Source organism: Pygocentrus nattereri, chromosome 19 (genome assembly GCF_015220715.1).
Source record: "Pygocentrus nattereri isolate fPygNat1 chromosome 19, fPygNat1.pri, whole genome shotgun sequence".
Classification (NCBI taxonomy): domain Eukaryota; kingdom Metazoa; phylum Chordata; class Actinopteri; order Characiformes; family Serrasalmidae; genus Pygocentrus; species Pygocentrus nattereri.
Window position 1 is genome coordinate 24,128,251 of NC_051229.1, and position 27,995 is coordinate 24,156,245.

Genomic DNA, 27,995 nt, shown 5'->3' on the forward strand with positions numbered 1-27,995 from the left:
CATAGTTGTGTAACATGGTTTTCAGCTGCGCAAGTACATTAAGAAACATAGGTAAGGTTGTTGGATGTCAAGTAATCCACTTTATTCACACACACTCACTATAATATATATACATACACACATTTCAGTTGTGAAAACAAAACCAGTAAACTTTTAACAAAGCACTGCTGATAACAAAGAACAACAGAGCACAAAAAACATGATTATGAAACTGTTGGTTCATTATAGAAGCCATTGCTGTAAAAACACAAAATGTAAGATGAAGAGATTTGTGTGAAAGAATTTGCAAATAAAAAAGCATCACCATCACCACTCAGTTGAAGTACACATTACAGACTGTTATTTCTAACAATTTTTGGGACCTTCTATAGTCTTTGTCAAGCAAATATTTATGTTTTAAAAAGGAAAATACATTAATTAAATGTTGCTTGATAATATTATAAAAAAATTCAGGGACAAATACATAAGACACATTTGTCCACAGTCTGCTTTACATTGGCGTCAGTTCTAGTGACATCTCCGAAGCAAATTTAAAAAACATGTAACAATAATATTGAACATGTCAGAGTTAGCTAGAACGGCACCATTCAGTTTGCATTAAATATTTTCACCTATAGTTCCTCACCAGAGAAAGGTTAAAGAAAGAATAGGCATAGAGGTATGAACATTGCATATAGGTATGCAATAGTATGCTGTAATAGGCTGTAATGGACTATTACTAAGCTTGTGATATTTGTCTTATATTATACTTCCTAGTACACTCTTAAAAACAAAGATATCAAAAGGGTTCTTTGAAGCAATGCCTTTCTCCCCTTTCACCCTTTAAAGAAACCTTTAAAGAATCTTATGAAACACTGAAACAGTGGTTCTTCTTAGCCGGTTTATCTTGTATCTTTTTCGCTTTGGTTCAATTGCAACTTCGACGGCAACTGCTAAAGTGCATGAAATTACAAAATTACAAAGGTGTTTGTTTACAGGTCAGAAATTTGGTCTGGATACAAGTGCTCTGTTACTCTCATGTTTGCCACTATTGAAATAGATAAAATAGAAATATCATAGACAAATAGACAAATCATTACTAATAATCCTATCCTGATATCCACCCATTTTTGTTATTACTTATTGCTCTTGATGATGTGAGCATCTATCAAGAGACAGCAAAACGGGCAGCTAATGAGGCCAGTACAGCACTAATGCACTGCTAGAAGAATAACAAAGCATGTTGAATTTTGTTTGGTGCACACCATCATGGAAATTCCCACCAGTAGTGAACTGCTGGATCAGTTCTTTGGACAGTACCCAAAGAGTGTAAGTTGCGAAAGTGCCCTAAAAAACCTTTAGACACCTTTATATTTTAAGAGTGTCGTATTAGCATGAGTATAGTTCATTGTTACCTTTATTTTATGCCACTTCTGATGTACACTTGGAAAAAAGTGTAATGATGCTCCTGACAGTTTAAATCTGTGACCAGTTGGATCATCTAAAAAAATCTTGATAGAAGGGAGGCGACAAATCCAACAGCTTTGGGGACAAAGCCAGGCAGAACGAGTGCTGCTGCTGTGCCAACAGTGTCCACCACCTTACTGATTGTAGAGCGCTCTGACTCTCCCTCTTTCTTCATCTCCCGGTTTAGGCTCTCAATCTCCTTTTTCATCTGATCAGCTCTTTCCTGAAAACCCTGTTGTAACAGAGCCTCCTGCTCCTGAAACACACACACACACACACACACACACACACACACACACACACACACACACACACACACACACACACACACACACATACACACACAGAATTGTAGCACTTGAATTTATCTTAACTATGTAAGTAGATAGTATAACAAAAAGCTTCTAGTTTTGTATGACCTTACACTCAATACACACACACATTTGTATGCAAAAGTTTGGGTACCCCTGGTTATCCCTGCACACTCTGCAGCAAACTACTTTTAAAAATATAAATTTTCTGCAAATGTTAATGCTTAGTTACTTAAATAAAGTAGTAATTTTGGCATGTACAAATGTCTGAAAACATTACGAGTCTATACTTAGTAACACCACCACTGGCACAGTTTGAGAGATGTCACAGTTTGTAAATCCATTTTTTTTAGCCAATTAGGAGTCTTTCTATTCTTGTTTTAGGATTTCTATCCTCTTCTTCCATGTAGAACAGTTCTAGCCTTGTTATATTCTTGGGCCTTCCTGCATGCATAGCATGTTTTAAGATCTACCCACAGATTTTCAAAGATGTTCAGGTCAGGGGACTGCGAGAGGGCCACTCCAAAGGTTCAGCTTGCATTTCTTTTAGTAGTTCACGTTCAATCTTGAGGTATATTTTGGATCACTTGGGTCTAGTTGTATAATCTAGTCTTTTTTTAGCTTCTGTTTCTTGACTAACTGGGTCACATTTGCCACCCATCATTTTTCCTGTGCCACTGGCTGTGCACATTTTTTTGTGCCACACAACCCCAAAGTATAATAGATCCACTTATTTTGTTAAACAGTTACCAATATGTTCTATTAATCAGTTAATGCTCCTTTTCTTTTTCCTTAACATGCTAATCAGGGCCAAATAGTTCCATTTTTATTTCTTCCTCTGGCTTATATAAAGGTTTTATTTCTTCCTCTGGCTTATATAAAGGTTGTTTTGCATACTTCAGACATTAACTTTTGTAAAGTTTCCATCTGTTGACTCTTCCATGAAGATCATGTTTGTGCAAGCAAGACTTCTGTCAGCTACACCTTTCTGCAGATGATTGGCTGTCATATGACCTCCCTTGGTATGCAGTCAAAGCTTTGTCAGATGTGGGAGTTGAAGATTTTTCTGGTAGGTTCCTCTGCCAGACGTTTCCAAAAAACCCTCACAACATGTTTGGGTCTACCAGGTCTGGCCGGTATTTTCACCCGCCATCTGATCCAACTCACCACTAGGTGGTGATCGTTTGCCAGCTCCTCTCTTCACCCAGGTGTCCAAAACACATGGTCGCAAATCCGATGACACAACTACGAAGTCGATCGACAAACTGCAGCCTAAGGTGTCCTGATGCCATGTGCACTTATGCACACCTTTGTGTTCGAACATGGTGTTTGTTATGGACAGACTGTGGCAAGCACTCCAATAACAAAACACCACTCGGGTTCAGATTGGAGAGGCCGTTCCTGCCAATCACGCCCTTCCAGGTCTCACTGTCTTGCCCACATGAGCGTTGAAGACACTCAGCAAGACAATGGAGTCCCCACAGGGTACACTTTCCAGTACCCCCTCCAGGGTCTCCAAGAAGGCCAGGTACTCTGAACTGCCATTCGGTGCATAAGCACAGACAACAGTCTTAGCCCATTCCCTGACCCAAAGGCACAGGGAAACAACCCTCTAATCCACTGGAGAAAACCCCAACTTACAGGCGCTGAGCCGGGGAGCTATGAGTAAGTCCACTCATAAGTAAGTCCACGCATGCAAACCTCTCCACCACAGTAAGGTGGTGATCCAAGGATTTACACAATCTCACCAAAGTCAGTACACCCCTCACATTTCTGTAAATGTTTTATTATATCTTTTCATGGGACAACACTGTAGAAATGAAACTTGGATATAACTTAAAGTAGTCAGTATACAGCTTGGATAGCAGTAAAGATTTACTGTTCTCTGAGAATAACTCAACACACAACCATTAATGTCTATATAGCTGGTAACACAAGTGAGTACACCTCACAGTGATCCAAATTGTGCTCAAAATGTCGATGTTTTGAGTGACCACCATTATTATCTAGCACTGCCTAACCCTCTTGGGCATGGCATTCACCAGAGCTGCACAAGTTGCTACTGGAATCCTCTTCCACTCCTCCATGATGACATCACAGAGCTGGTGGATGTTAAACACCTTGTGCTCCTCCTTCTGCTTGAGGATGCCCCACAGGTGCTCAATTGGGTTTAGGTCTGGTGACATACTTGGCAAGTCACCTTTAATTTCCTTTGATTTCAGCATGGCAATTGTCATCTTGGAGGTGTGTTTGGGGTCATTATTGTGTTGGAAAACTGCCATTGCAGCGCAGTTTCCGAAGGGAGGGGATCATGCTCTGCATCAATGTCACAGTTCATGTTGGAATTCATGTTTCCCTCAATGAACTTAGAACTCCTTAGTGCCGGCAGCACTCATGCAGCTCCAGATTGTGATGCTACCACCACTTAATATTCCTCACCAGTGTGCCGCCACACATGCTGGACACCATCTGAGCCAAACAAGTTTATCTTGGTCTCGTCAGACCACAGGACATGGTTCCAGTAATCCATGTTCTTGGACTGCTTGTCTTCAGCAAACTGTTTGTGGGCTTTCTTCTGCATCAGCTTCAGAAGGGACTTTCATCTGTTACGACAGCCATGCACACCGAGTTGATGCATTGTGCGGCATATGGTCTGAGCACTGACAGGCTGACCTCCTACGTCTTCATCCTCTGCAGCAATGCTGGCAGCACTCAAGTTTCAGGTTATTCACAATCTTCTTATACCCTAGGCCATCTTTGTGGACAACAATTCTATTTGTCACATTCTCAGAGAGTTCTTTGCCATGAGATTCCATGTTGAATATCCAGTGGCCAGTATGAACAAATTGTACTCAAAGCACCAAATTTAACAGCCCTGCTCCCCATTCACACCTGGAACCTTGTGACTCTAATGAGCCACATGACACCAGGGAGGAACAACAACACAATTGGGCACAATTTGGACATGTTCACTTGTGTTGCCAGCTATTTAGACATTAATGGCTATGTGTTGAGTTATTTTCAGAGGAGAGTAAATCTATACTGTTATACAAGCTGTACACTGACTACTTTAAGTTATATTCAAATTTCATTGCTATAGCATTGCCCCATGAAAAAATATAATAAAATATTTACAGAAATGTGAGGGGTGTACTCACTTTTGTGAGATACTGTACAAGATACAATCACATACAACATTCAACAAGTATGATGAAACATTACAGTATACTTTATTGGAACTGGATAATAACCTTGGTAAACTCTTTAGATATTAGTCACATTCAAAAAGAATAAAATTTTCTTAGTGTAATTTAATAAATGGTGTACAACAATATAAACATCTTCACCACGATACACTTACCTCTACAGTATATGTAATTTTATGTACTGTGCTTCTATGAAACATGAGCTTCTTAATAGAGTACTGGTATCAGATTGGTACTCTGTATGAGATTTTGGAATAAGCATGGACAGAGAATTGATCAGAACATCCTTGCTTGCAACAGTCAAACATATATATAGTAATAAAATTCATGTCATCTCTTACTTTGAGTTTGGCTTCCAGCACTCGTTTATTATCCTCCCTTGCTCTCTCGTGCTCTTTCTCCATGCGTTCCAGCAGGTTGTGCATATGTTGCTCATAGGTATTCTGTTGGTCACGGAACACTTGCTCTTGCAGTCGATTTTGCTCTTCTAGAGCCTTCTGCTTCTGTTCTAGAGCTTCTCTCTTTAATTGCTCCACTGAGAGATAAAAAAGCAACATTACACAAACATGCACACACATACAGTTCTGTGCAAAAGATTTTGGCACCTGAGAAAACTACAATTAAAAAGCTACTTATCTGGGCTATATTCAACAGTAGAATTGCGTGGGATTATTATGATAGCACTGGTGTTTCTACTGAATGCAAGTGATATTTTTTGAGTGAACTGCTGAGAATGGAAAGCAATTATTTTGCTTTAATTGTTTGATAATTTGTCTCATTTCTTCATTCTGACATGCTTTATTTACTGCTCTTAAATTAATCAGACACTTGACAGACCTGTGGGCCAGTATTTTGAGACACCTGAAGTAGAGATAGAACTGTTGTTGATTGTTGGGGTTGTTGATACTCAGATCTAGAGGAGTCATTAGGATTTATGCAGGAGACGTGTCTATCCTGGGGATGTTATAATCTTCAAATATCAGTTAATGAGTTTAACTGGCAAAAGTCATGCATTATTATATTGAAGTGGTGATCAGTATCACAAGCTGGACATCTGTACCCAGTCATCAGGAGTTATGTTAAAACCTCCTCCAACTAAAATTAGATCTGTTAGATACAGTATCTTGGTTTGAAAACCATTGAAAACCAATTTATGAACAGTAACCTGTTCTTTTACCTGTTATTACAATCATAAACATTCAGTGAAATTAAATATACACACATACTGATTATTATTAAAAATCATCTACATACATCACTGCTACAAGCCAGTGGCCTTTAACATCATTCTGATGGGTTATAATATTCTCTAGAAAATTATTAAAGCAAATAGTGACCCCTGCTGAAAGATTTGAGCTGTGACTGAACAAAACACTAAAGTGAGTCACAAAATGTGCCTTTCATCCCTTAGAAAACCAATAAAGGCGTTACGTTTCACACTGCCCTTTATACCCAAAGAACAAAATGAGAGCTGTGAATGTCAATGAACCGAAATGCACAGCTTAAAAAAACTTCAAATAGAGAAAAACAGAACACTGTAGTACATCTAACCTACGTGCTGGGCCAATATTAAAGCATAAATGACATGCAAGCCTCTCAAAAGCTGATCTGCCTACCTACCTAGCTTAAATTACCTACTTAAAATCTGCTTCCCATCTATGAGAGCAAGAGGACCACAGTAGTATGTATCCTACACTTTCGATCAGTTTATGATTTATGACCCTCCCCAGTGTGATTTATGATCCTTGATTTATGATCCTTGATTTACAACCTAGATTTATGACCCCTCTGTGACAGGTCAATTTATGACCCCCCCCCTCTCTGTGACATGCTGGTTTGAGGGACAGGTCAGCCTGTGGTGTGTGTTTTACGACCCCCCTCTCTGTGGAGTGGGGGAGTTTATCAGTGTGATAAAAAGTGCCAGAATGTCTAGACCACAAATCAATTTGAAACATTTATTTAGTCTAAATTAATCTGTTTGCTCCAGAGAAAAGTTTATTTTTTTATTTTGCTAATATTTGCTGTACAATATTTAATAAGAGTCTGACCAGATTTGAATTTGTCCAAAGAACGTGTTTTCAGTTTTGCTTTTAAGAATGAAAAAAAGACTGCTACACTATAGGATAATGTCCAATTGTGCTTTTAAAGGCTACAGTAAAGGCCACAATAAGGTTTTTAGTTACTTACCCCTGATTCTGAAGTTTATTTTGGGGTTTTGCCAATGAAGATGCTACAAGTTTCTTCCATAAGATAAGGTGTTTCTTTTAATCCTTTGATGCATAAACTGCAACGCCTTTTCAAACGCTCTCTCTCAGTTTGTGGTTTTCTTATTTGAGTTTTAAACTTCCAAGTTGAGCACAGCAATCTGCTGTTTTCAATAATTCAGTTCTCCTCTGGTGTCTTCTAGATTTCTTTCCTGCTTATCAAACCTCTTGCTGAGAGAAATGATAGCCTCCAAAATGGTGAGGTTAGATAGATGTAGCTATTTCCTTTATATTGTATTATTTATATTGTATATTTTATTTAGGTTTTTTGGTTATTTAGTTAATTCACTTTGTGTCCTAGTTGCACATTTATTATATTTACACAATAGTGCTACTCCTTATGCTAACTATTTCAGGTTCTTGATGCATGTTTTGTGTTTTGTTACCAGTGATGAATGCCATTACATATAATGTTTAACACAAAAAAAAACTTCATTTCATTTTCTGCATAATTTTGTGAGCAGTTTGGGTCAACAACATTTGGTTTTCTTCGGAATGCAGACATTTTTAATTTTCTAGCCTTAAACACCATCTGAAACATTATTAAAATGATGCATTAACATCAGATCTGATAAAATCATTACCTTTAAGTAAAATATCCATACATATAACATAAAAGGAGCAAAAACTGAAAGCTGGTAAGTTCTGCTTTTGTTCAATACTGATAATTTGTTGCTCTCTGTTCTGATCAGCCTTCTCTAATGAGGACAGAATGCAGTCCAGTTACAGAGAAAATAGAACATTTACAAAGTTTTTGTTATCGGTAACTAGCAGTCTAATTTTTCACCTGGATGCAGTTGATAGGCATGGATTTCAAAGATAACTGCTACACAGTTAAAACGGGTAAGAACAGCCTGCTTTTGGCAGACCAAGCTGTTAAGCTAAAACTGTTTAGCTTGTAATGCATGGTCTTCTTCACTTGCATTTAAGTAAACTGCCACTGACGTTCCAGAGTGTTTCTGAACAGCAAAGCTGGAGTGCAGAGCAGATTCATTAGTAATTTGTTTTGAGGAGAGATGTAGGGGGGTCTAAGACAGTTACACCACTGCTGGGACCCATCCCAGCAAGCATAGAGTTTTATTTTTGTAGTGTCAATGTGGGTTATGTGTGAGAGACAATTTGTGGGTTACATTGGAGAAAGAAAGAGAGTGGAGAGCGAGAGAGAGAAAGAGAGAGAGAGAGAGAGAAAGAGAGAGAGAGAGTGAGTGAGTGAGTGTGTGTGTGTTTACCCTCCATCTCTTGCTCTGCTTTAGAAAGGCATTGATCTGCTGCCAGAATACTCTTTGCAAACTTTTCCTTTTCCTTTAGATACTGACTCAACACTTCCTCACTCTGTAAAAAGAAACACACACACACACACACACACACACACACACACACACACAATGCACACTTATGAACAAATATAATGTGTATTTTAATGTTGTAGTTATTGTTATCTAAGGAGCCCTTTCTTGCTATTTATTGAACATTATTTATTGGTTCACTGTTGTATTTATATATTGTTGCTGTCGGAACAAAACCTTGTACTCTGAACCTTTTTTGTCAGTCCTTTTAATTTTTTTGGATATTTAAAAATGCCCACTGCACTTTACATTGGGAGAAAATTTCCTGATGAATGGACCAATAGAAATGGTCCAAAATCACCTGCAATAAAATCCCTTTAACTTATACTCAGGGATATAAATCTTTTTTCTTCTCCTATAAAGTTATAAAAAAGGTTTTTGTCTGACATACAATTTAGCACATTCTATTTATCCTCCATAGGCCATTACTAATTTTCTCTTAATTGAAATAAAAAAGTATTAAAAAAAAAGTATTAAAATTCCTGTAAAAAATATCAAAATTGTATAAAAAGTATTAATCTTTTTTACTTCTGGCATACAAAATGTTGCTGGGTTGGGTAGGGACACATACAGTGGATATAAAAAGTCTATACACCCCTGTTCAAATGCCAGGTTTTTGTGATGTAAAAAAATGACAGCAAGACAAATCATTTCTCAACTTTTTCCACCTTTAATGTGACCTATAACCTGTACAATGCAATTGAAAAACAAATGATGAAATGATTTTTTTACATCACATACATTTGAACAGGGGTGTGTAGACTTTTTATATCCACTGTACGTAGGATGCCCCCCAGATGCTTTTCACTTTTGTCTGTACATAATCAAACAAACAGACTGTGTGGGTAGATGCACCATTAGCTGTGTGTGTGTGCGTTGTCTGTACTCCTTTGTGAGGCGCTTGAGTGTGTCTCGATAGTCTTGATATCCTCCAGGCTGCATGAAGGAGCCATCATCCAGAGATTCCTCCAGAGGAGCAAACACGCACTCCAGCTTTGAGCGACACATGTGCACACACTCCTCTTGATTCTGCCTACACAGCTCCTCATACTCAGTCTGGATCTGCCTCTTTGGGAATGCAGACAGAAAAAAATGAAAAAAGAGTGAGTAATTTGTGTATATTTGAGAGACAGTGAGTTTTTATTTTTTCCAAAACAATTCTGATATATCTTGACCTAAATTAAACACAGGTCAAATACACTATCCACCTAATTTCTGTGCCCACTATGACAGAAATTAGTTTTTTAAACCATTAGTTTTTTATCATAATGCTCCTCGTATGCTCATCATGGTATGTAAGCATCATGCTAGTGGCTGAGCAATATTGGATTATGATGTCAACTCTAGTTCAAATACAACAGGCATGTAAGAGAAATGGTTTACTTTGTATATCAGCTTTTTAAGGTAACTGCTTTTCAGGCCTGTAACATTCCTACTCCTGCTGTACTTTCATCTTCGCTGAGAGTGACAGCCCGAAATTGCACATTATTCCAAAACACCTCAGAGACATTTAATGGAACAAGACAAGTACTTGAAAAGTAGGCTAAAAACAGTAATACATTTCATTCCCAAACAAGATATTTCAGCCATAATATCAAAACACAGTAGTCATGTAAAAAAATTAAGTGGATAAAGTTTATCAAGAAAAAACTAATAAAACATTGCAAAAAGTAAGCCTTTTTTGTATTTCTCAGTAATTTTGATGTACCATGAGCTCCAGCTGTGATTTTTGCTCAGTGTCATTGAAGGAAGTGCTGATGAAGACCTCGACTGCCTTCTTCTCTGCTTGAGCGTGGATGTCGGAGAGTTCAGCTGGGTCCAGTGGAAAGCACAGATACTTGAATACCTCACTCCGATAGACCTCCAGTCCCTGTTCCACTGCTCGCCCATTCTGGATCTGGGCCAGAGTCTCCACTGCATTCTCCAGACATGGAATCCGACCACTACGGATGGCCTCCACATATACTTCTGTCAGGCTGCCCAGAACTGGGAGAGAACATTATTATTTAGTTATGGGGTGTTTCGATATGATATTCATTAACATGGTTGCAATACGATACTTTTTATGGATCAAAGCTCAGATTTTATCCTATAAATAAGTTGTATATTAAAGTCAAATGGCTTTGATTTGAATTCAGTGATATTTCTAAGAGACCACCGAAGCAGGTAAAAAATGAATTGCTGCACCGTGCCTGAAATCACTGAAGTTTTGCATTTAAATTAGTCTTTCAAGAACATGTCTTTTTTACCCATTCATAAATCTATTTATTCATCCATTCATACAATTATTCATCTCCAATTTTGACTTTAAAGGGCCCATATAGTAATGTACATAACAAAACTGCCTTTTTAATTCTATATGATAAAGAAGGGTTGGAAAATGGTCAAATGGTAAAAATGAACTATGACTGCTATAAAAGTATATAAAACTATACAAATGTTAAAAGTGGGCCTCAAGAAAAAAAAAAAAAAAACCAATGTAGAAAGTTGGCCCTTTAAAACAGTAAGCTTTGCTTGGATAGATTCCATCAGTAATGACTGACCGGTGCCGGTAAGTATACGTCCTCCTGTTACAGTTTTGGGTTTGGCACTGCTAAACACGTAGTCACAGAACTCTTTAGCCCGCTGCAGAAACCGTGCGTCAAGCTCTGCCTCTGAGAGCTCCTCCATCCTCTTCAGGTCATCATCTCCGGCTGGCCGTGGAAACACAAAACACTGCCGCTCTGCGAAAAAGTTCCGCAAACAACGCCTGGGCAGGTTGAACTGCTCAATTTTAGGAGAATTACCTAGAAATACACACACACACACACACACACACATACATTTTCTAAGCCGTTTATCTTTCTGGGTCATGGTATGTAACAATAAGGAAACCGAAATTAAATGTATTTACAAATATATACAGTGCCCTCCTCAATTATTGGTATGCCTCGTTGTGTTAAAAGCCTTAAAATAAATTCAACTTTTATTTCAGAAGAATAATCTCACACTGAAAATTATAGAAAAATGTAACTTTTAACTCATGTGAATAAAAAAACATCCCTGACTAAGAAATTATTATTTTTCATAAAAACAAATGTTCCACAATTACTGGCACCCCTAACAATTCCTAGAAAATAAATGTAATTGAAGCATTTCTGTCATTTCTACTGTAGTTTATAAAGTTGGTCAGAGTATCTAGGAACCTTTAATTAGTAATTCATCACTTCCTGTTTCCATGGGGCCTAAACACAGGCGTGACACAGAGGCCTATTTCTCTTATCCATTCTTCAACATGGGAAAGACAAGAAAACACACGATTCAAGTAAGGCAGATTTGTGTCGACCTTCATGAGTCAGACAATGGCTACAAGAAAACAGTCACTGACCTACACCTGCCCAAAAATGGTTCACCAGACACAGAATCAAGCTCCTCCCATGGCCATCTCAGTTCCCAGACCTCAACCCAATTGAAAACCTGTGGGTTGAGCTGAAGGGGAGAGTGCATAGGAGAGGACCCAGGACTCTGGATGATGTAGAGAGATTGTGCAAAGAGGAATGGTCAAAGATCCCTCTCTCTGTATTCTCCCATCTTGTGAAATGTTTTAGGAGAAGATTAAGTGCTATTTTGTTGGCAAAGGGGGGGTTGTACAAAGTATTAACATCAGGGGTGCCAATAATTGTGGCACAGATCATTTAATGTAAAATAATTATTTCTTAATATTTTTGCATTATTTTTGCATCTATTATTTTAAAAAAATACTAGAAACCTAAGAACACATCTTAACGAGGGGTGCCAATAATTGTGCTTAGATTTCGTACAAGCATTGCCCTCCCACTTTTTCTCAGCACCAGTGAAAAAATGTTTATATATAGTGCAGATACTGTGTGTGTCAGCTTGACATTTTAAGTAAACATTCTGCATAGCTTTTTAAAAATGTTCTTTATGTGTATCTATAACTTTATACATTTTGATGAGAAAATTAAATCATCTAATTTAAGCCCCGAAAATACCATGAAATTATTTAAGCACAGGTCACACAGCTCTGAGTTAATTCACCTTCTCATTCTTACTTGGACACAGAAATCTAAGCAATTTTGTGGCTTTGTGGAAATTTAAACAGTCGTCTAACTGCCTAATCATTAAAAGCTCATGAGTTCAAACCCTTGTGATGCCTCAGCCCTATATGTGAATGCAGCCTGAGAGGAGGAAGTCCTCACATCTCCAGGTTGGTGGTACTGTATGATAGGGGGAGTTGTAGTCCATAGATGGGCATTACCAATGACTAATTTGGGGATTTTGTTGCTCTAACTTGAAATGCAGTACCAAGGTTAGTGTTGTAGCAGCATTTAGCTACAGTAATATAGTAGCAGTGATCCATTCAAACTCTTAATTTATAGAGTGTAAATGAATGTGTGTGTACTTATGTGTTTAGACCTTCCTACCAGGTTTGAGCACCAAAGCACTCTCCAGGTATTGATTAGCTGTGATGGGCTGGCCTTCTTTTCTCAACTCCAGTGTGAAGTCTCGCACTGTCCAGATAAATGATGGGAACACGCGCATGAACTCTACTGAGTCATTATGATCATCTCCCCTCTGTGCCCTCACACGAATATTCTCGGTCAGTTCTGTCACATAGCTGCAGAGGGCGCTGTTCAAGAAAGCAACTGTACTTTTTTGCATATGTCTCTGAATTCATCATACAGAGTGTGCAACATTTGGTGAAGGATACTGCAACTTCTCAAGTGCATTGTTGTCAATTATCCCTAAGCTGTTGTAGACCAGAGTACTACTGAGCAGAACCGCCAGACAGAAGATCCAGGTGTCATGCTTTTCATCACCCTGAAAATGCCAAACAGATTCATTTAGCACCAAATTCAAACAACTACATGTACTCTGATAATCAGAGGAAACTGTATGATCGAGTGACATGACACAAGTACAGCACCATATGACCCATATGACTGTATCCATTTATGAAAAGAACAAGATGTAATGGAATGAAAATCCTATGAAAATGCCTTGCCTTGTCCACGTCCCCCAGTCCCTCAGTGTCCAACAGCACCAAAGTGTGATCTGCTTTAGTAGGGTGTGGCACACACCACATCCAGATACCTTTAGTCTTCGACTCAATGGTGCTGCCTAGAGCAAAACCTGACAGAATCAAAGAAAACAACATTGCTGTAGAACTGCCATCAATTAATTGCATGGTTACAAACAAATGTTTGTGAAGAATGCATACTTTGCATAATAAGAACATAAGAATGTTGACTCAGATTTTTGCATTGCATTGTGGGCTTTTTATATACTTCTTTCTCTGGGAAATTGAACAAAATCAGAGCCTTTGGAGTAGTGGAGAAACAAAGCACAATTTTAGGTTAGATCCAACATTTTACATCAAATCAAAACTCAAAAACACTTTCAATCAACTCACTGGCGGAACAAATCAGAGCCGGGCCGGGGGCGGGGCAAATGACCGGGCCCTTTATACCCTTTATTATTTAATAAAGCTCATCATAACATAATTTTACAACATACATACGCCCACAACAGCGGGGCTTACAAGCTTCGGCACCACAGAAAACAACTATGTCATTTTTAAGTCCCTCAAGGACATAAAATATAACACACCAAGAGAACAACAAAAACATTAGGCTACATGGTAACTAATGATAAAACAACACAAATTCAAATTCACTCCGCGAATCGTCCACGATGCTCTGCTGGGCTACTACAATTTATAATCACCAACAGTCTACAACTAGCTCACACATTGTGAATAGTGATTGTTAGAATGGCTACCTGTAATTAACCTGGCTCCCTAGCTGTGCTGGCAGTTTTGGCGGGCCTGAATCACTGCCAACAAAAAAGTCGGGTTCAACTCCAGGACAATGAACAAAATATGTGTCCACTTTTTGTAACTTAGCTTTTCCTTGCTCTCTTTTTTCCTTTTCTTTTCACTTTGCCGCTCCACTTTTATGCTTATATGAAGTAGTGCCACTCATGTTAGCTTAGTCGGTAAAAATGCTCCACTTAGTCTGTAAAAATGCTTACAATCTGTTGCCAAGTGACTGATGACGATGCTGGTGGACAGTTGGTGACGAGTTTTACCCAAAATACACTTGGAGAAAATATTGGCAAACCACTTGAAAATTTTCATGTCATAAAGTTAAATGTAAGAGTGAAAATAAAGCCAATCATGCAGAACAACATCTTATTCAATATTTTACACCTACTACATCACTAAAGTCAGTCTTGTAAAGTTTTTAGAAACCATGACTCAGTCCTGCCTGTGGCAACCTTTAAAAGCCCCGTGTAAAACTTGAATGATGGGTGATGTATGATAGTGTGATAAATAGTGTTGAATGATAATTGAATGATAGTGTGTAAATAGGAGAGCTTAGTTAATTTATGCTTATGCCTGTATAGTTAACCGTAGCTCTAATCTGTTATTTAATTTGTTTATATTTTAAAACTTTTCTATTTTATATTAAACTTTCTATTTCTATTGCACCAAGAGGGGAGGGGGGCTGTAAACCAATTTCATTGCGCAAATGTACAAGTACAATGTGTAATGACAATAAAGGTTAATTTCATTTTCATTTTATTTCATGTAAGGTAGGCTATGCCTTTGGACGTATACCGTGCTCATCTGGAAACAATCAGGAGAGGGCCCGCCTTCTCCAGCTCTCTTCAGACGTCATAGAGGGCCGGCTATTTGAAATTTTATCCTCTCTCCCATCCGGGCCCCCTCTAGGCCTAAAACAACTTCTGTCTTGTTCCACTTTTTTACAGTATATATTAACTGTATGCTCCAGCTTCCCCCCGCAACCCTGACGGAGAAGCGGCTTAGAAAATGGATGGATGGATGGATGGATATTAACTGTATGGAAAATGTAATCCTTTTGAGACAGGTATTTGCGTAAATCCACAATGTCTCAATTTTTCTTTCTGCCACATATATATTTGGTACATATGGTACATATGGTAAAGGCCAGCATGCACAAGTTCATACTTGGTATAACTAGGGCTGTTAAAATCATTTTTCAAGTTTTAGCTGACAATTAATTGTCATATAAATAACTGTGATTAATGATTTAATTATCTTTTCTTGTTCATTGGTTGTAATTAATAAAACGCATACCTGAAGCGGCAAAAGGCTAAAGATAAGCCACCTTACTTGCTAGCTTTGTTTACTTAGTAGTATGGTCAGAAGAATACACTCACACAAACGTCTGTTTACACAGAATTATTTGTAGAGTTAAGCAAAACTATTTGTTTTTCACAATAATGAAAATATAAGGAATCACTCTGGTAGCAAACATGTTAATAACATTGGAATTACCTATATACATAAATAAACTTTACTCTGTGCTGCCCTCTAAACAGGTTAGAGCACCAACAGAGCAACCAACTTTTTCATAAGCCACATGATGTCTCAATGAATACATTTACTGCTCTCTTATTTATTTATCGCTGCTGTCGGAAGAAAACCTTGTATCACCAGTTTGTCTTTTTTTCAGTTTGACATAATTTGAATATGCTTGTTCTTTACATTGTGTGTAAATTTCATGATGAGTGGGCCAGAAGAAACAGCCCAAAAATTACTTGGAAAAATGTCTTGTTCTATTGACTTACATTAAAATTAAAGTAGGTTTTTCCTTCATTCCTTCAAAGTTATCATTTTGGAGATACAAAATTTTCTTCCAACAACAGTGATATTTTTGCCTCGATGCACCTAATTCACATTTTGTTTGTGGCATAATATGACTGAAATTTAATGACTGTGGAAAATGATTGTAGTCAGCCTAAATAATTGCAGTTAGGTGATGATATAATAATTGTGACAGGTCTAGGTATGGCTAGTCAAATAAGATTTCATTGAGGCATTATTGTAATACATTTTCTCAGGTTTGCAAGTTTTTCTTACCTTTTTGCTGCCCTGCCAGGCGATTCATAAGGTAAGACTTCCCTGTGCGGTAAAGCCCCACCACACACACCACTACCACTGGCTGAGTTATCCCTTCCAGAATTGTTTTAGCTTTTTTCTGAACACACAGCCGTCCCTCATGATCGCTGCTGATCAGACATATTGGCTCCTTCATGATGCTGGACATCTGCAAACGAATTTCAATGTAATTTGGCAAACCCATTGAATTTCAACACATCAGTTGAACACAATATTCATATAACATTCAGCTCCATTATTAAGAGTGTTACGACTGAAATTGAAACTGGCCCAAACACATAGTGGACTGACCAGTCAGGATACTTTTAAAAGCAAAAAACAGATAAATAGTGGTGCACTGCAAGAAAAAAATAAATAAAATAGCAATACTGTCCTGTTGATTTTTATTTGGATGTAACTAAATTTGTCTCATTACATTAAGGTAGCTTTTTCTGAAAGCAATATGAAAGACAAAACTGTGTTAATGAAACAGTGGCTTCTGTCTTGGTAAGTAGCAGCCAACACAGGGAAGCCATACTAAAATTCTCTCTTGTAACAAAGGTGAACTATTTTCAGAAATCAGATTCAGATTATATATGTGGCATTTGTAAGATGCTCTTATCCAGAGTGACTTACAATTTGATCTTTTTTTTTTTACAGAGGTAGGCAAAGGCAGTATTAGGAGTCTTGCTAAGACTCTCATCAGTTTAGTGTAGCATGTTTGCCCAAGCAGGCAACTGATCCCAAAGTCTGTGACAAGGAGGGCAGAGGTGTTACCCACTGCGCTACACCAACAAAAGTTATGTCAGAGGTTATGACATAGTTAAGGCAGAGAGATAATAAGCATGCAAAGTTAAAACAATGAGTGTGGCAGAAGGTCTGATGTCTATAATATCTGATATCTGAACAAGCGATGATGTGTTACAAAACAAAATGCCATGCTAAGCTACTAATATTTTATTTAGTCAATGATGAGAGAATTAACAGCAATAATATGTGTACATACCAACTGGAACTTCTGGAAACCAATTAACATAAGTCATTATTAAAATACTCAGCAGATATCAGTTACTCTGCGCTGGTGCAGGGCGATTGGTTACAAATCACATGACCCGTAGTCCATCATTATATTTGTAAAAAGACTTATGGGGGCAGCCGTGGGCTTGAGGTTAGGGAACCATCCTTGTGATCAGAAGGTCACTGGTTCGATCCCCTCAACTGACAGCATGTGACTGAAGTGCCTTTGATCAAGGCACCTTACCCCCAACTGCTCCCTGGGCACTGTGGATAGGGCCACCCCCTAGTGAGTGTGTGTTCACTAGTGTGCATGTATGTGGGTGTTTCACTGCATGGATGGGTTAAATGCGGAGGTTTAATTCCTCTGTGTGCAACACAGTAAAAGATGGTTCTGAATTGAATCAATCAGTACAGTGTTTCGCCAACCAATGGGAACTAGATGAAGAGAACCCATATCAAGGTAGTTAAGGAACACTAGCCTTTATACAGTTTCACCTTTGGAGGCAGAGACTGCACACATGCATTGTCTCAGAGATTATTTCAGTGGATTACTCTGTGTCCCTCTTTTAAACTAATTGTTTCCATCTACACCACCACATCCTGAGTGTCCTCAGACACACTAAAGGTGTAATCATTTGCCAACATCTTAATAGTCACAACTCCACTGTAGTCTGTGCAAATTCTAAAGATCACTAATCTGAGAGTACTTTGATTACTGTATCACTACACTATTGTGATATTTTAAAGGGGCCACACGATATTTTAATTGGGTTGGCAACTAATTTTGTTAATCTGTTCATGATTTTAGCTATTTAGTTCTGCATGAATGTACAACTGACTGTCAAATAAAGAACAATAATTTCAGTTGAGAGTTTTGTTTCCTCTGTTATAGTTGAGTTGGAACACTGACACTTTTAAGACATGCATTGTGCTACTTTATATGTTGCACTTTTTCAGTTAATCCTTTCATTAAGATTTAAAGCATGCCTGGTATGCTTTCAGTTAGGGCTGTAGTCAAAACCACCTTTGTCAAGTCCAAGATCACAATTAGTCAAGATTGAATCAAGACCAAGTCTAAAGGGGGCAGAGACCATGTAAAGACTATGAAGACCAAATGACAAGTCCAATTGACAGAAATTACTGGTAAAAAATAACATATAATTCAAACCACAACAAATATCTTCTCTTCTACTAACAAACACAAATGTGGTATGAAATGTTTGATCCATATCATTCAATACTTGCTCTGAATAAATTCAACCAATACCTGTAAATACACTTCTCAAACTACTGTAAACCAGCATTCCTAACTAACCTTATCTAACTTGCATTAGTAAACAATATTAAACTACAAACATTTGTTACCTACGTATATGCAAATGTGTGCATTTGAGAACATGTTGCTAAGTCAGTTGGTATAATAGCACATTAAACCTCATAGCTCCCAAAACTGTGTGCATTTCCATCAGGTTACAGTACTAGACCTCAGCTTCGTTTGCTGTTGAGATGAAACACACATAGTGAAGTTCACCTCCAGTGCACTCAGGCCCAGTTTAGCTCAAGTTGCTTGAACATGAGTCAACACATGCTGGTGAAAGTTAGAGAAAGACCATTTTTTAAAAAAGTAATTGGAGAAAATATAGGAGACCAATGGCAAATACTCAAACAAATACAAATAAGTCTAACCCACTGGAAAAAATACAGCACAGACTAGCAAAAATTCCATGCTAGTTTTAGTTGGGATATGCTGGTTTATACTGGCCTGCTGCTGGTGTGGTGCTGGTTTAGCTGGTCATCCAGCAGTCATGCAGCATACCAGGATCCAAAACACCTGCTGGTTTTGCAGGTGGCAAATAGCTGGTCTACACTGGTTTTTATTGCGGGAAAGACAAGTCTGAGACAATAAAAATGTCTGGACTGGAGGACTACAACCCTACTTTCAATCCCTTTACTTCATATACCTGCAATTTGTAAGACTAAAAATCTGTTTGCTCTAATAAACCTTAACAGTACATTAGTACAGATGCTGTTGCCAATGTAAAATGAAATTAGAAATAAAATTTTAAAAGGCGATATTAACCAAATGTTAATGACTAAAAACAACAGAGCAAGTAGATTCCTTAGAGCAGAAGAAAATGTGAGATACTACCCATCATATCCAGCTCAAAGCTGATTACCTCAGTGGGGGCTCTGCAGGCAAAACCGTAAGCATAAGCACAACAAGGGGAAAGAGAAATGGGAAAAAGAAAAAATAAGATTTATTTGCACACATGAGAATATTCAAGCCATTAATCAATTCAAATTGGACTAAAAAATTAATCCATACATTGGAAGGTACCATGATCGTCACAGTTCTGAAGCTGAATAGAATAAAATTTGTTTTAGTTAATTCAAATTGCAAACTGGTTTGAAAGGATAGGGGAATGAAACGTAAAGTGCAAATAAAAACATGGAGAAACAGGGAGTTAAAAATTGTCTCCCCTTTTTACAGCCCCTGGTGTGCACCCAACAAAATGCTTAAACAAAATGTTTGGTTTGTTTTAACTTTGTCTCATCAATAACCACCAACACTAAATATAACTGAATTTAACAATAGCTCATGCAGAATATGAATTTATCAAGTATAGGATGAAAGCTGTCGAACTGTCGAATAGCCCAAGTTGTTTGAGGGTGTGCGCAATATTATCTATATCTATTTTCTATAGATCAACACTGCAAAACAATTCTTTATACCGTATGTCAAATCCTTATTTTGTTATTGACTAAGAGGAAATGGTGTAAGAATGTCACGATTGGCCCCTCCCAGTCTTGACCATGTGTTCCTGTTATTTTGGTTTAGCCCATGTGCGTTTGTTTTGGTCCAGCCCCTCATTTCATGACTCCGCCCCTGATTGTTTCCACATGTCCCTTGTCAGCCCTGTTGTATTTAAGCCTTGTGTTTGCCCCTTATGTTTGCTGGTCTTTGTTATCTGCTGTGTTGTTTGTACTGATGTATGTACTGTTGCTTGTTCTGTTGGATTCTGGTGTATTCTGGTGTCTGTCATGTCTGCCCCCTGATCAATCTGGCTCTATGACCCTGGACCGTCTTGACCCTGGATTTGCCCACAATAAATGTCGCTTATCTCTGCATATGTGTCCGCCTCCTCGCTCCCAACCGTTACAGAAAGACCAGCCACCAATGGACGCAGCGGGTAAGCGACACACTGGCATGTGGCTGTTCTGTTGGGACGAAAGTCTGGCTGTTTCCACGCAGCCCGAGTTACCCACGTCCCAATGCCGCCAAGCCAGTGACAGCGAATCCCCTGCCGCTGAGGGAACACAAGCGTCTCGTCGGGTTATTGACTAAGAGGAAATGGTGTATGTCACGAGTGGCCCCTCCCAGTCCTGTCCATGTGTTCCTGTTTTGTTTTGTTTTGGTCTAGCCCCCTCGTTTCATGACTCCGCCCCTGATTGTTTCCACCTGTCCCTTGTCAGCCCTGCTGTATTTAAGCCCTGTGTTTGCCCCTTGTGTTTGCTGGTCTTTCTGCTATTTGCACTGATCTATGCACCGTTGCTTGTTCTGTTGGATTCTGGTGTCTGTCATGTCTGATCCCCCCCCCATCAATCTGTGTTGGCTCTATGACCCTGGATTTTCCCACATTAAACATTGCTCATCTACACATACGCATCTGCCTCCTCGCTCCCAACCGTTACAAAGGAACAGAAAGAAAAGGGTAAGGAAATGCCTTGGTCCAGCATTTTTTAACTTGAACATTGAGGTCGAAAGCACATCACACCGGTTAAACAGTATTTTCTAAGGGCGTGGTCCACTCACCTTAGTAAAGGCCTTACTGTTTTTTTTTTCTAATGACCATCCCATAATCTTACTGGTTTGTATGAATAAATTGATATAAATCCGCTGGCTGCTTTGATTCACAACATAGACCTACTGTTTTGTTGGTCATACAGGCTTACTGGTTGATTTAAGATCAAAGATTTTGTTTTGCGGGTTGAAGTTTAAATAAATAAACTTTTGACAATAAAAAAAAAAATTCTGACAATAAATATCCTTTGACAGGGAGAAGAAATGAGAGGAACACTTTCTAAGCCACTTCAACCTCAGGGTCGCTGGAGCCTATCCCAGCTGTCATCCGGCGGAAGGCAGAATACACCATGGACAGGTCGCCAGTCCATCGCAGGGCAGACAGACACACACACAATCACACCTAGGGGCAATTCAGCATGTCCAATTGGCCTGACTGCATGTCTTTGGACTGTGGTAGGAAACCCATGCAGACCTTGGGAGAACATACAAACTCCACGCAGAAAGGACCCTGGTCGCCCGGCTGGGGAATCGAACCCAGTGAATACTCCCGTAATTCGGTATCAAGTAGGCTAAACCCATTCTACATGCTGCAAAAAGCACTGTTTTTGACTAAATGTCTCTTTTGAAACTTTCAAACATAAAAAAAAGTTGACTTGGAGCACAGAGTTCTTAAAAGACTGCATTCTTCAGGCTGCTCAAATCCTGTATTCACTTTAGTTGTATTCACTTTCAAAAGTTTTTTTTCCAGTGTGTGTTTAATGCTTTTTGGGAATGTTTTGCAAAAAAGACATTGTTTCGCAGTAAGTAAAAGAAAATAATGATGCAATAGTCTGCAATTTTGAAGACTTTGGGAGATTATTTAAAAACTTCACTAAATCGTTTTTTGCACCTCAATAACTTCCCACTTTAGTTATTTTCACTTCTTTTGGTCTCAATTGCAAATGACACTCACTTATCCACTCACTTCTACTCTAACTTACATTGCTGCAACTTTCTTGAAAAATAATTCAATCTTGTCTGCTTCACTTAACGGGACTAAATTAAGCGGCATAAAATGACATGGAAATATTATACTTAGAGAACGTAAGAGAATGTAAGGTGTGGGAGCAGGTGCTCAAGGTCTACATGTAAGTAAAGCAATCTTACAGAAACTCAGTAGAGAAGTGTTGCACTTAACTATTGTTTTTTTTAAATAATGAACACATACTATTAGAGGCAAATCCTGCCAAAAAGGAAAAGAAAATGAAAACAATAAAATATAAAGGCAAACCTCTTTTTGCCATTTCTTTTTCCAAACATCTGAACAAATATCCTGCCAAAATTGAAAATTAAATGAAATGCCTTCATTTGCTATTTCATTTTTCACATTAGCCGAGCCATTAAAAATAAATTGAAAATGCCTATTTGCCATTTCATTTTAGTTGTTATTCTGTTTTTTCACAGCCAAATCTAAAATGAAAACGCTAACTTCACTTTGGCTTTTCTTCATGAAAGGCAGAATACGTGTCAAAATTAAAATCAAAATGCAAAGTTTACTTTCTTATTTCTTTTTCATAGCGATTGGCTGCAAATCTGACAAAATTAAAGTGAAAATGCAAAATGGATAAATCAACAGCAAAGTGACAGGAAAATTAAAATGAAAGGAAAATGAAAACGAGCATCAGCACCACCTGCTGGAGATTCACATTTCATTTTCCAGTTTTCTATTTCTTATTCTAACTGACCAGCATGCAAATATATGTTAATTAGCACTAGGCGGGGCTACGGGGTACATTTTAGGACATCCTCAGCCGTCCGCTTCAGAATCACCATCATTCCTCAAGATAAAAGACTTCAAGTCTCCAGAAAAAATCATGACTCAGATCTGGTGAAACTGAACGTCAGACCAAACAGCCTCAGAGAAAAGTTATCAGACCAAACACAAGGCTGGTCGAGCAGAGACTGGTTCGTATGACTTAGAAAACTATGGTGTATCTCAATATAAATGCCAGTGTAACATTTTCACAGTTTTTTCTGAAGCCGTTTGGTCTGATACCTTGTCTCTGGGGCCGTTTGGTCACCAGATCTGAGACATGACGTGTTTTTCCTCGGACGGCTAGGAATGTCCTAAAATGTACCCCGTAGCCCCATCTAGTGCTGTTGGTCAGATAGAAAAAGAAATCGAAGTGTAAAAAGAAAAGTGAATCTCCAGCAGGTGGCGCTGATGTTTGTTTTCATTTTCCTTTTCAATCTGACAGTTAAAGCACGTCCACGAAGAAAACGGAATCATGAACTGTCATATCATATCATATTTGCTCTGGATTTATCCATCCATTTTCAAAGCCGCTTCTCCCTCAGGGTCGCAGGGGGGTGCTGGAGCCTATCCCAGCGGTCATCGGGAGGAAGGCAGAATACACCCTGGACATGTCACCAGTCCATCGCAGGCCAGACAAACAGACAGTCATTCACACACAAGGGCAATTTAGCATGTCCAATTAGCCTGACTGCATGTTTGTGTTACATGAAGAAAAGCCAAAGCCAAAGTGAAGTTTGTGTTTTCTTTTGTCTGTTAGCATTATCATTTGAGGCCGTGAAAAACCAGAATAACGATTAAAATGAAATGACAAATAGCTGTTTTCAATTTATTTTTATTTTTATTTAACGGCTCTGGTCACATGAAAAATTAAATTGCAAATGAAGGTATTTCATTTCTGCCCTGCGATGGACTGGCGACCTGTCCAGATTGTATCGTGCCTTTCGCCCGAAGACTGCTGGGATAGGCTCCAGCACCCCCCCTGTGACCCTGACGGAGAAACGGCTTAGAAAATGGATGGATGGATGGATGGATGGATGGATGGATGGATGGATGGACGGATGGATGGATGGATGGTATTTCATTTCATTTTCAATTTTGGCAGGATATTTGCGCAGATGTTTGGAAAAAGAAATGGCAAAAAGAGGTTTGCATTTATATTTTATTGTTTTCATTTTCATTTCCTTTTTGGCAGGATTTGCCTTCCATACACATACCTCCCCCACACACACACACAGACAATCTAGGCTGCATGTCCCATCACTCATTGCAGGGCAGACACACAGACACATACATTCACAACTAGGTGCAATTTACCATGTCCAATTCACCTGACTGTATACTCAGCTTATTAAATATCTTTTTACCTTATACTCACTACTTTATGCTCAAAAGTGCTGTGTCGGTGCTGCACTGTCCTGCCTGTCTACTGTGTCTAAAGTCTCTTTTAATCATCATATTTATTGTATTGTTTCTAGTTTAATGTTTTGCACACTTACACTTTGCCTACTGTCTATTTTGTTTCATGTTGCACCTTGTTCCTGGCTGATTTCGCTCTATTGCATGGAATGACAATACAAGCCTCTTGACTCTTGACTCTGACTGCATGGCTGAGGAAGGAAACCAGAGCACCCTTAGGAAAACCACACAGACACAGGGAGAACATGTAAACTCCACAAAGAAAGGACTCCTGATCAAATCAACCCAAGCCCTTCTTGCTGTGAGGTGACAAAGCTACCCACTATCGTGCTGCCTAATTCAAAGAACATGTTTACTTTATATTATAAAATGATCATTCACCCACCCTCCACCATCATCCACAATGCTTACATCACCACAAGACAACATCTAACCTCTTACTCTTCATGATTGATATCAGCTGAAAAACGCCTGCTTAACTCGGCTGTTGTCCCTAAGAAGCTATTGGTTGCAGGTCAGCGGTTTGCTAGTTGTTTAATGTAAAATTGTAAAATATATATTTTGTTCATCCAAAATAATCTTTACTTTGCATTTCCTCAGTGAATAAATTTAACTAAATTGAATAAAAGCAAATGTAGTTACCTCTTGAAATATACAAAACAGTATGACACAAAATTAGTTATTACAAGTAACATGGGTAAGTGTGTGGCTATTTAAATCACTTTATAGGGTGCAGTGTTTTTAAACTGGGAAAGTGAGAAATTAATGAAAGAATCCTGAAAATTGATCTCTGAGTGAATTTTCTATTCAGACATGGGAAAAAAACTGTTCATGGTTAGTCCCAAAAGAGACTTGTTGTACTAAATGTGTGAAGAGTTTTATAAATGAAAAGGGCTCAAACTGTAAGAGTAAAATGTTTGTTAAAGATGCTTACATCACCAGAAGACAACATCTAACCTTTTAGTCTTCATGATTGATATCAGCTCAAAATAATCGATAATGCAAGGGGAAATGGGAAGATGATTTGGCAGAATCTTAATAAATTAACTGGAAGGAATAATGATCAGAGAACAAAGGAATATGAACTCAAAGTAAATGGAACCTTAATTCAGGATCATGATATGATAGCAAATACCTTTAATAACTTTTTTATAAATTCAATTGAGCAGTTAACCCAGAGTTTTTCCTCTAAGACTATAATATCTACAATCATTGATGATGATATACCAATTTTTAGAATAATGGAAACAACAGAATCTGCAGTATTAAACATTATAAATTCGTTAAGAGACTCTAAAGCAAAGGATGTTTATGGTTTGGACACGACATTTTTAAAACTACACAAGGGTATCCTGGCTAGTCCAATTGCTAAATTGATTAATCACTCAATTAGGCAAGGAATTTTTCCAAGTGCATGGAAGTCGGCTGTCATAACACCCATTTTTAAGGCAGGTGATCGAACAGTTGTAGAAAATTATAGACCTATTAGTATTCTACCTGCGGTTTCCAAGGTGGCTGAGAAGTGGGTGGTACAGCAGTTGACAGCTCACCTGAATAAGAGTTACACTCCTCTACATTCAATGCAGTTTGGATTTCGTTCTAACCATTCAACCGAAACAGCTATTTGCTATTTTCTCGAAGGCGTAAAATCAAAACTAGACAAAGGTGGAGTAATAGGAGCAGTATTTTTGGATTTAAAACGAGCATTTGACACTGTAAATCACAAGGTACTCTTGTCTAAATTATCTTGTTTTAATTTCTCTATTGACTCTGTTAAATGGATGAACTCATATATATCAAACAGGAAGCAAAGGGTACGCATTGGTAAAACTCAGTCTACATATTTAAGCTGTAATACTGGTGTTCCACAAGGATCAGTGTTGGGCCCTATTTTATTTAGCTTATACATTAATGACCTGCCGTCGGTTTGCTCATCTGTAAATATACAGATGTATGCTGATGACACTGTTCTTTATGTGCATGCTAAAAACAAACAGCAAGCTGCAAGTGAGTTAACTGCAGCTATGGTCTTAATATCTGATTGGCTATCTAATTCATGTTTATATTTAAACATAAACAAAACTGTTTGCATGTTTTTTTCACAGAAATTGACAGAAATGATTCAAGCTGATGTGCTGGTTAGGGGAGAAAAGCTAAAGCTAGTATCTGATACCAAATATCTTGGAATCATTCTAGATTCAAACTTGTCATTTAAAAATCAAGTTAAAAAAGTGATAAATACTGTTAAATTGAATTTGGCAAATTTCAGGCACATAAGACCGTATCTAACAACAGAGGCAGCCAAACTTTTTATGCATGCTATGATTGTCTCCCATATAACGTATTGTTTCACAAGCTGGTCACAAACAAGTTTGTCAATTTTGAAACCTATTGAATCTCTTTATAAACAAGCACTAAAGATACTAGACAGGAAGCCTAATAGTTATCATCATTGTCATATAGTACAAAAGTATAACTTGCTCAGTTTTGATAGTTTTAAACATCTCTTGGATGCCTGTCTCATGTTTAAGATTTTATATGGGCTTGCTCCTCCACCATTGAGACAGTTTATAAAACAAAAAGATAGTAGGGGTAGTATGGTAACAAGAGCATTTACTAGAGGGGACTGTATTGTACAATATAGACGGAGTAAGTTTGGACAAACAGTCTTTTCCATTAGAGCCAGCCAGTACTGGAATAGTCTACCAACTGAGCTACGAACATGCACAAATTATCTGATTTTTAAATATAAATTGAAGACATGGTTGAAAGCTAACCAAATCTGTAATCACCGATAACTATGTATATTTTATGTGTTTGTATATGTGTATGTATGTGTATGTATGTATATATGTATATGGGGTGGTGTTTTGTAAACGTCATTGAGCTGTTGACACTGGCCGCCCAGAACAACCTGCCTAGGGACTACGGATGAAAATTAGCTTTTTAGCTAACTCTGGCACATTTACATTGATGTTGATTAATGTGCACTGTCCCTGTTAAATAAATAAATAAATAAATAAAATAAAAACGCGTGCTTACCTCGTCTGTTGTCCTAAAGAAGATATGAAGGTCAGCGGTTTGCTCTCATATAACGGTGCAGTGCAACAGTGATGGTGCTCCCAAGTTCACCCCACCAGTGCCCTTTACCGACCCCGTCTTTACTGTCTGAAGCCTACAAGCCCGTTCGGTTGTGGAATCGCAGCGGATTAAAAATGACTTTACTAGACCGAGCGATACACCCTCCTTACTCCTGGTCGTAAAATGGACGTGAAGTGAACGGAGAATGAAAGTGAAAGTGAAAGTATGAAAGCTGCGTTATGGAACAGTCTGTGCCCAGTACATATATAAACACTCAGAACAGCTCAGAACCACAATTATAGAATATAGACTTAGAATAATCACATCACAAAACACATAGTCTATTGGAACAGCCTCGCCCAGAAATATACGCAGCATCTT

General features: G+C 38.2%; 1 protein-coding gene across 2 annotated transcripts; it reads right to left on the reverse strand.

Annotated features, from left to right (window-relative positions):
* Nucleotides 1–60: 60 nt before the first annotated feature.
* LOC108428337 (guanylate-binding protein 1-like) lies at nucleotides 61–27,977 on the reverse strand. 2 transcript variants are annotated; one of them, XM_037531002.1, is made up of 12 exons: nucleotides 27,576–27,977; nucleotides 19,695–19,707; nucleotides 16,483–16,669; nucleotides 13,579–13,706; nucleotides 13,285–13,394; nucleotides 12,998–13,191; nucleotides 11,117–11,359; nucleotides 10,282–10,559; nucleotides 9,429–9,641; nucleotides 8,457–8,559; nucleotides 5,305–5,498; nucleotides 61–1,702 (listed from the first exon to the last, which is right to left on the reverse strand). In XM_037531002.1, the coding sequence occupies exons 3-12, from the start codon at nucleotides 16,667–16,669 to the stop codon at nucleotides 1,481–1,483; spliced, it is 1,872 nt and encodes a 623-aa protein (XP_037386899.1). In that variant the 5' UTR covers nucleotides 19,695–19,707; nucleotides 27,576–27,977; the 3' UTR covers nucleotides 61–1,480. The 2 variants fall into 2 exon arrangements, with proteins under 2 accessions (XP_037386899.1, XP_017554746.2); XM_017699257.2 differs by lacking the exon at nucleotides 19,695–19,707.
* Between the last annotated feature and the right edge of the window lie 18 nt (nucleotides 27,978–27,995).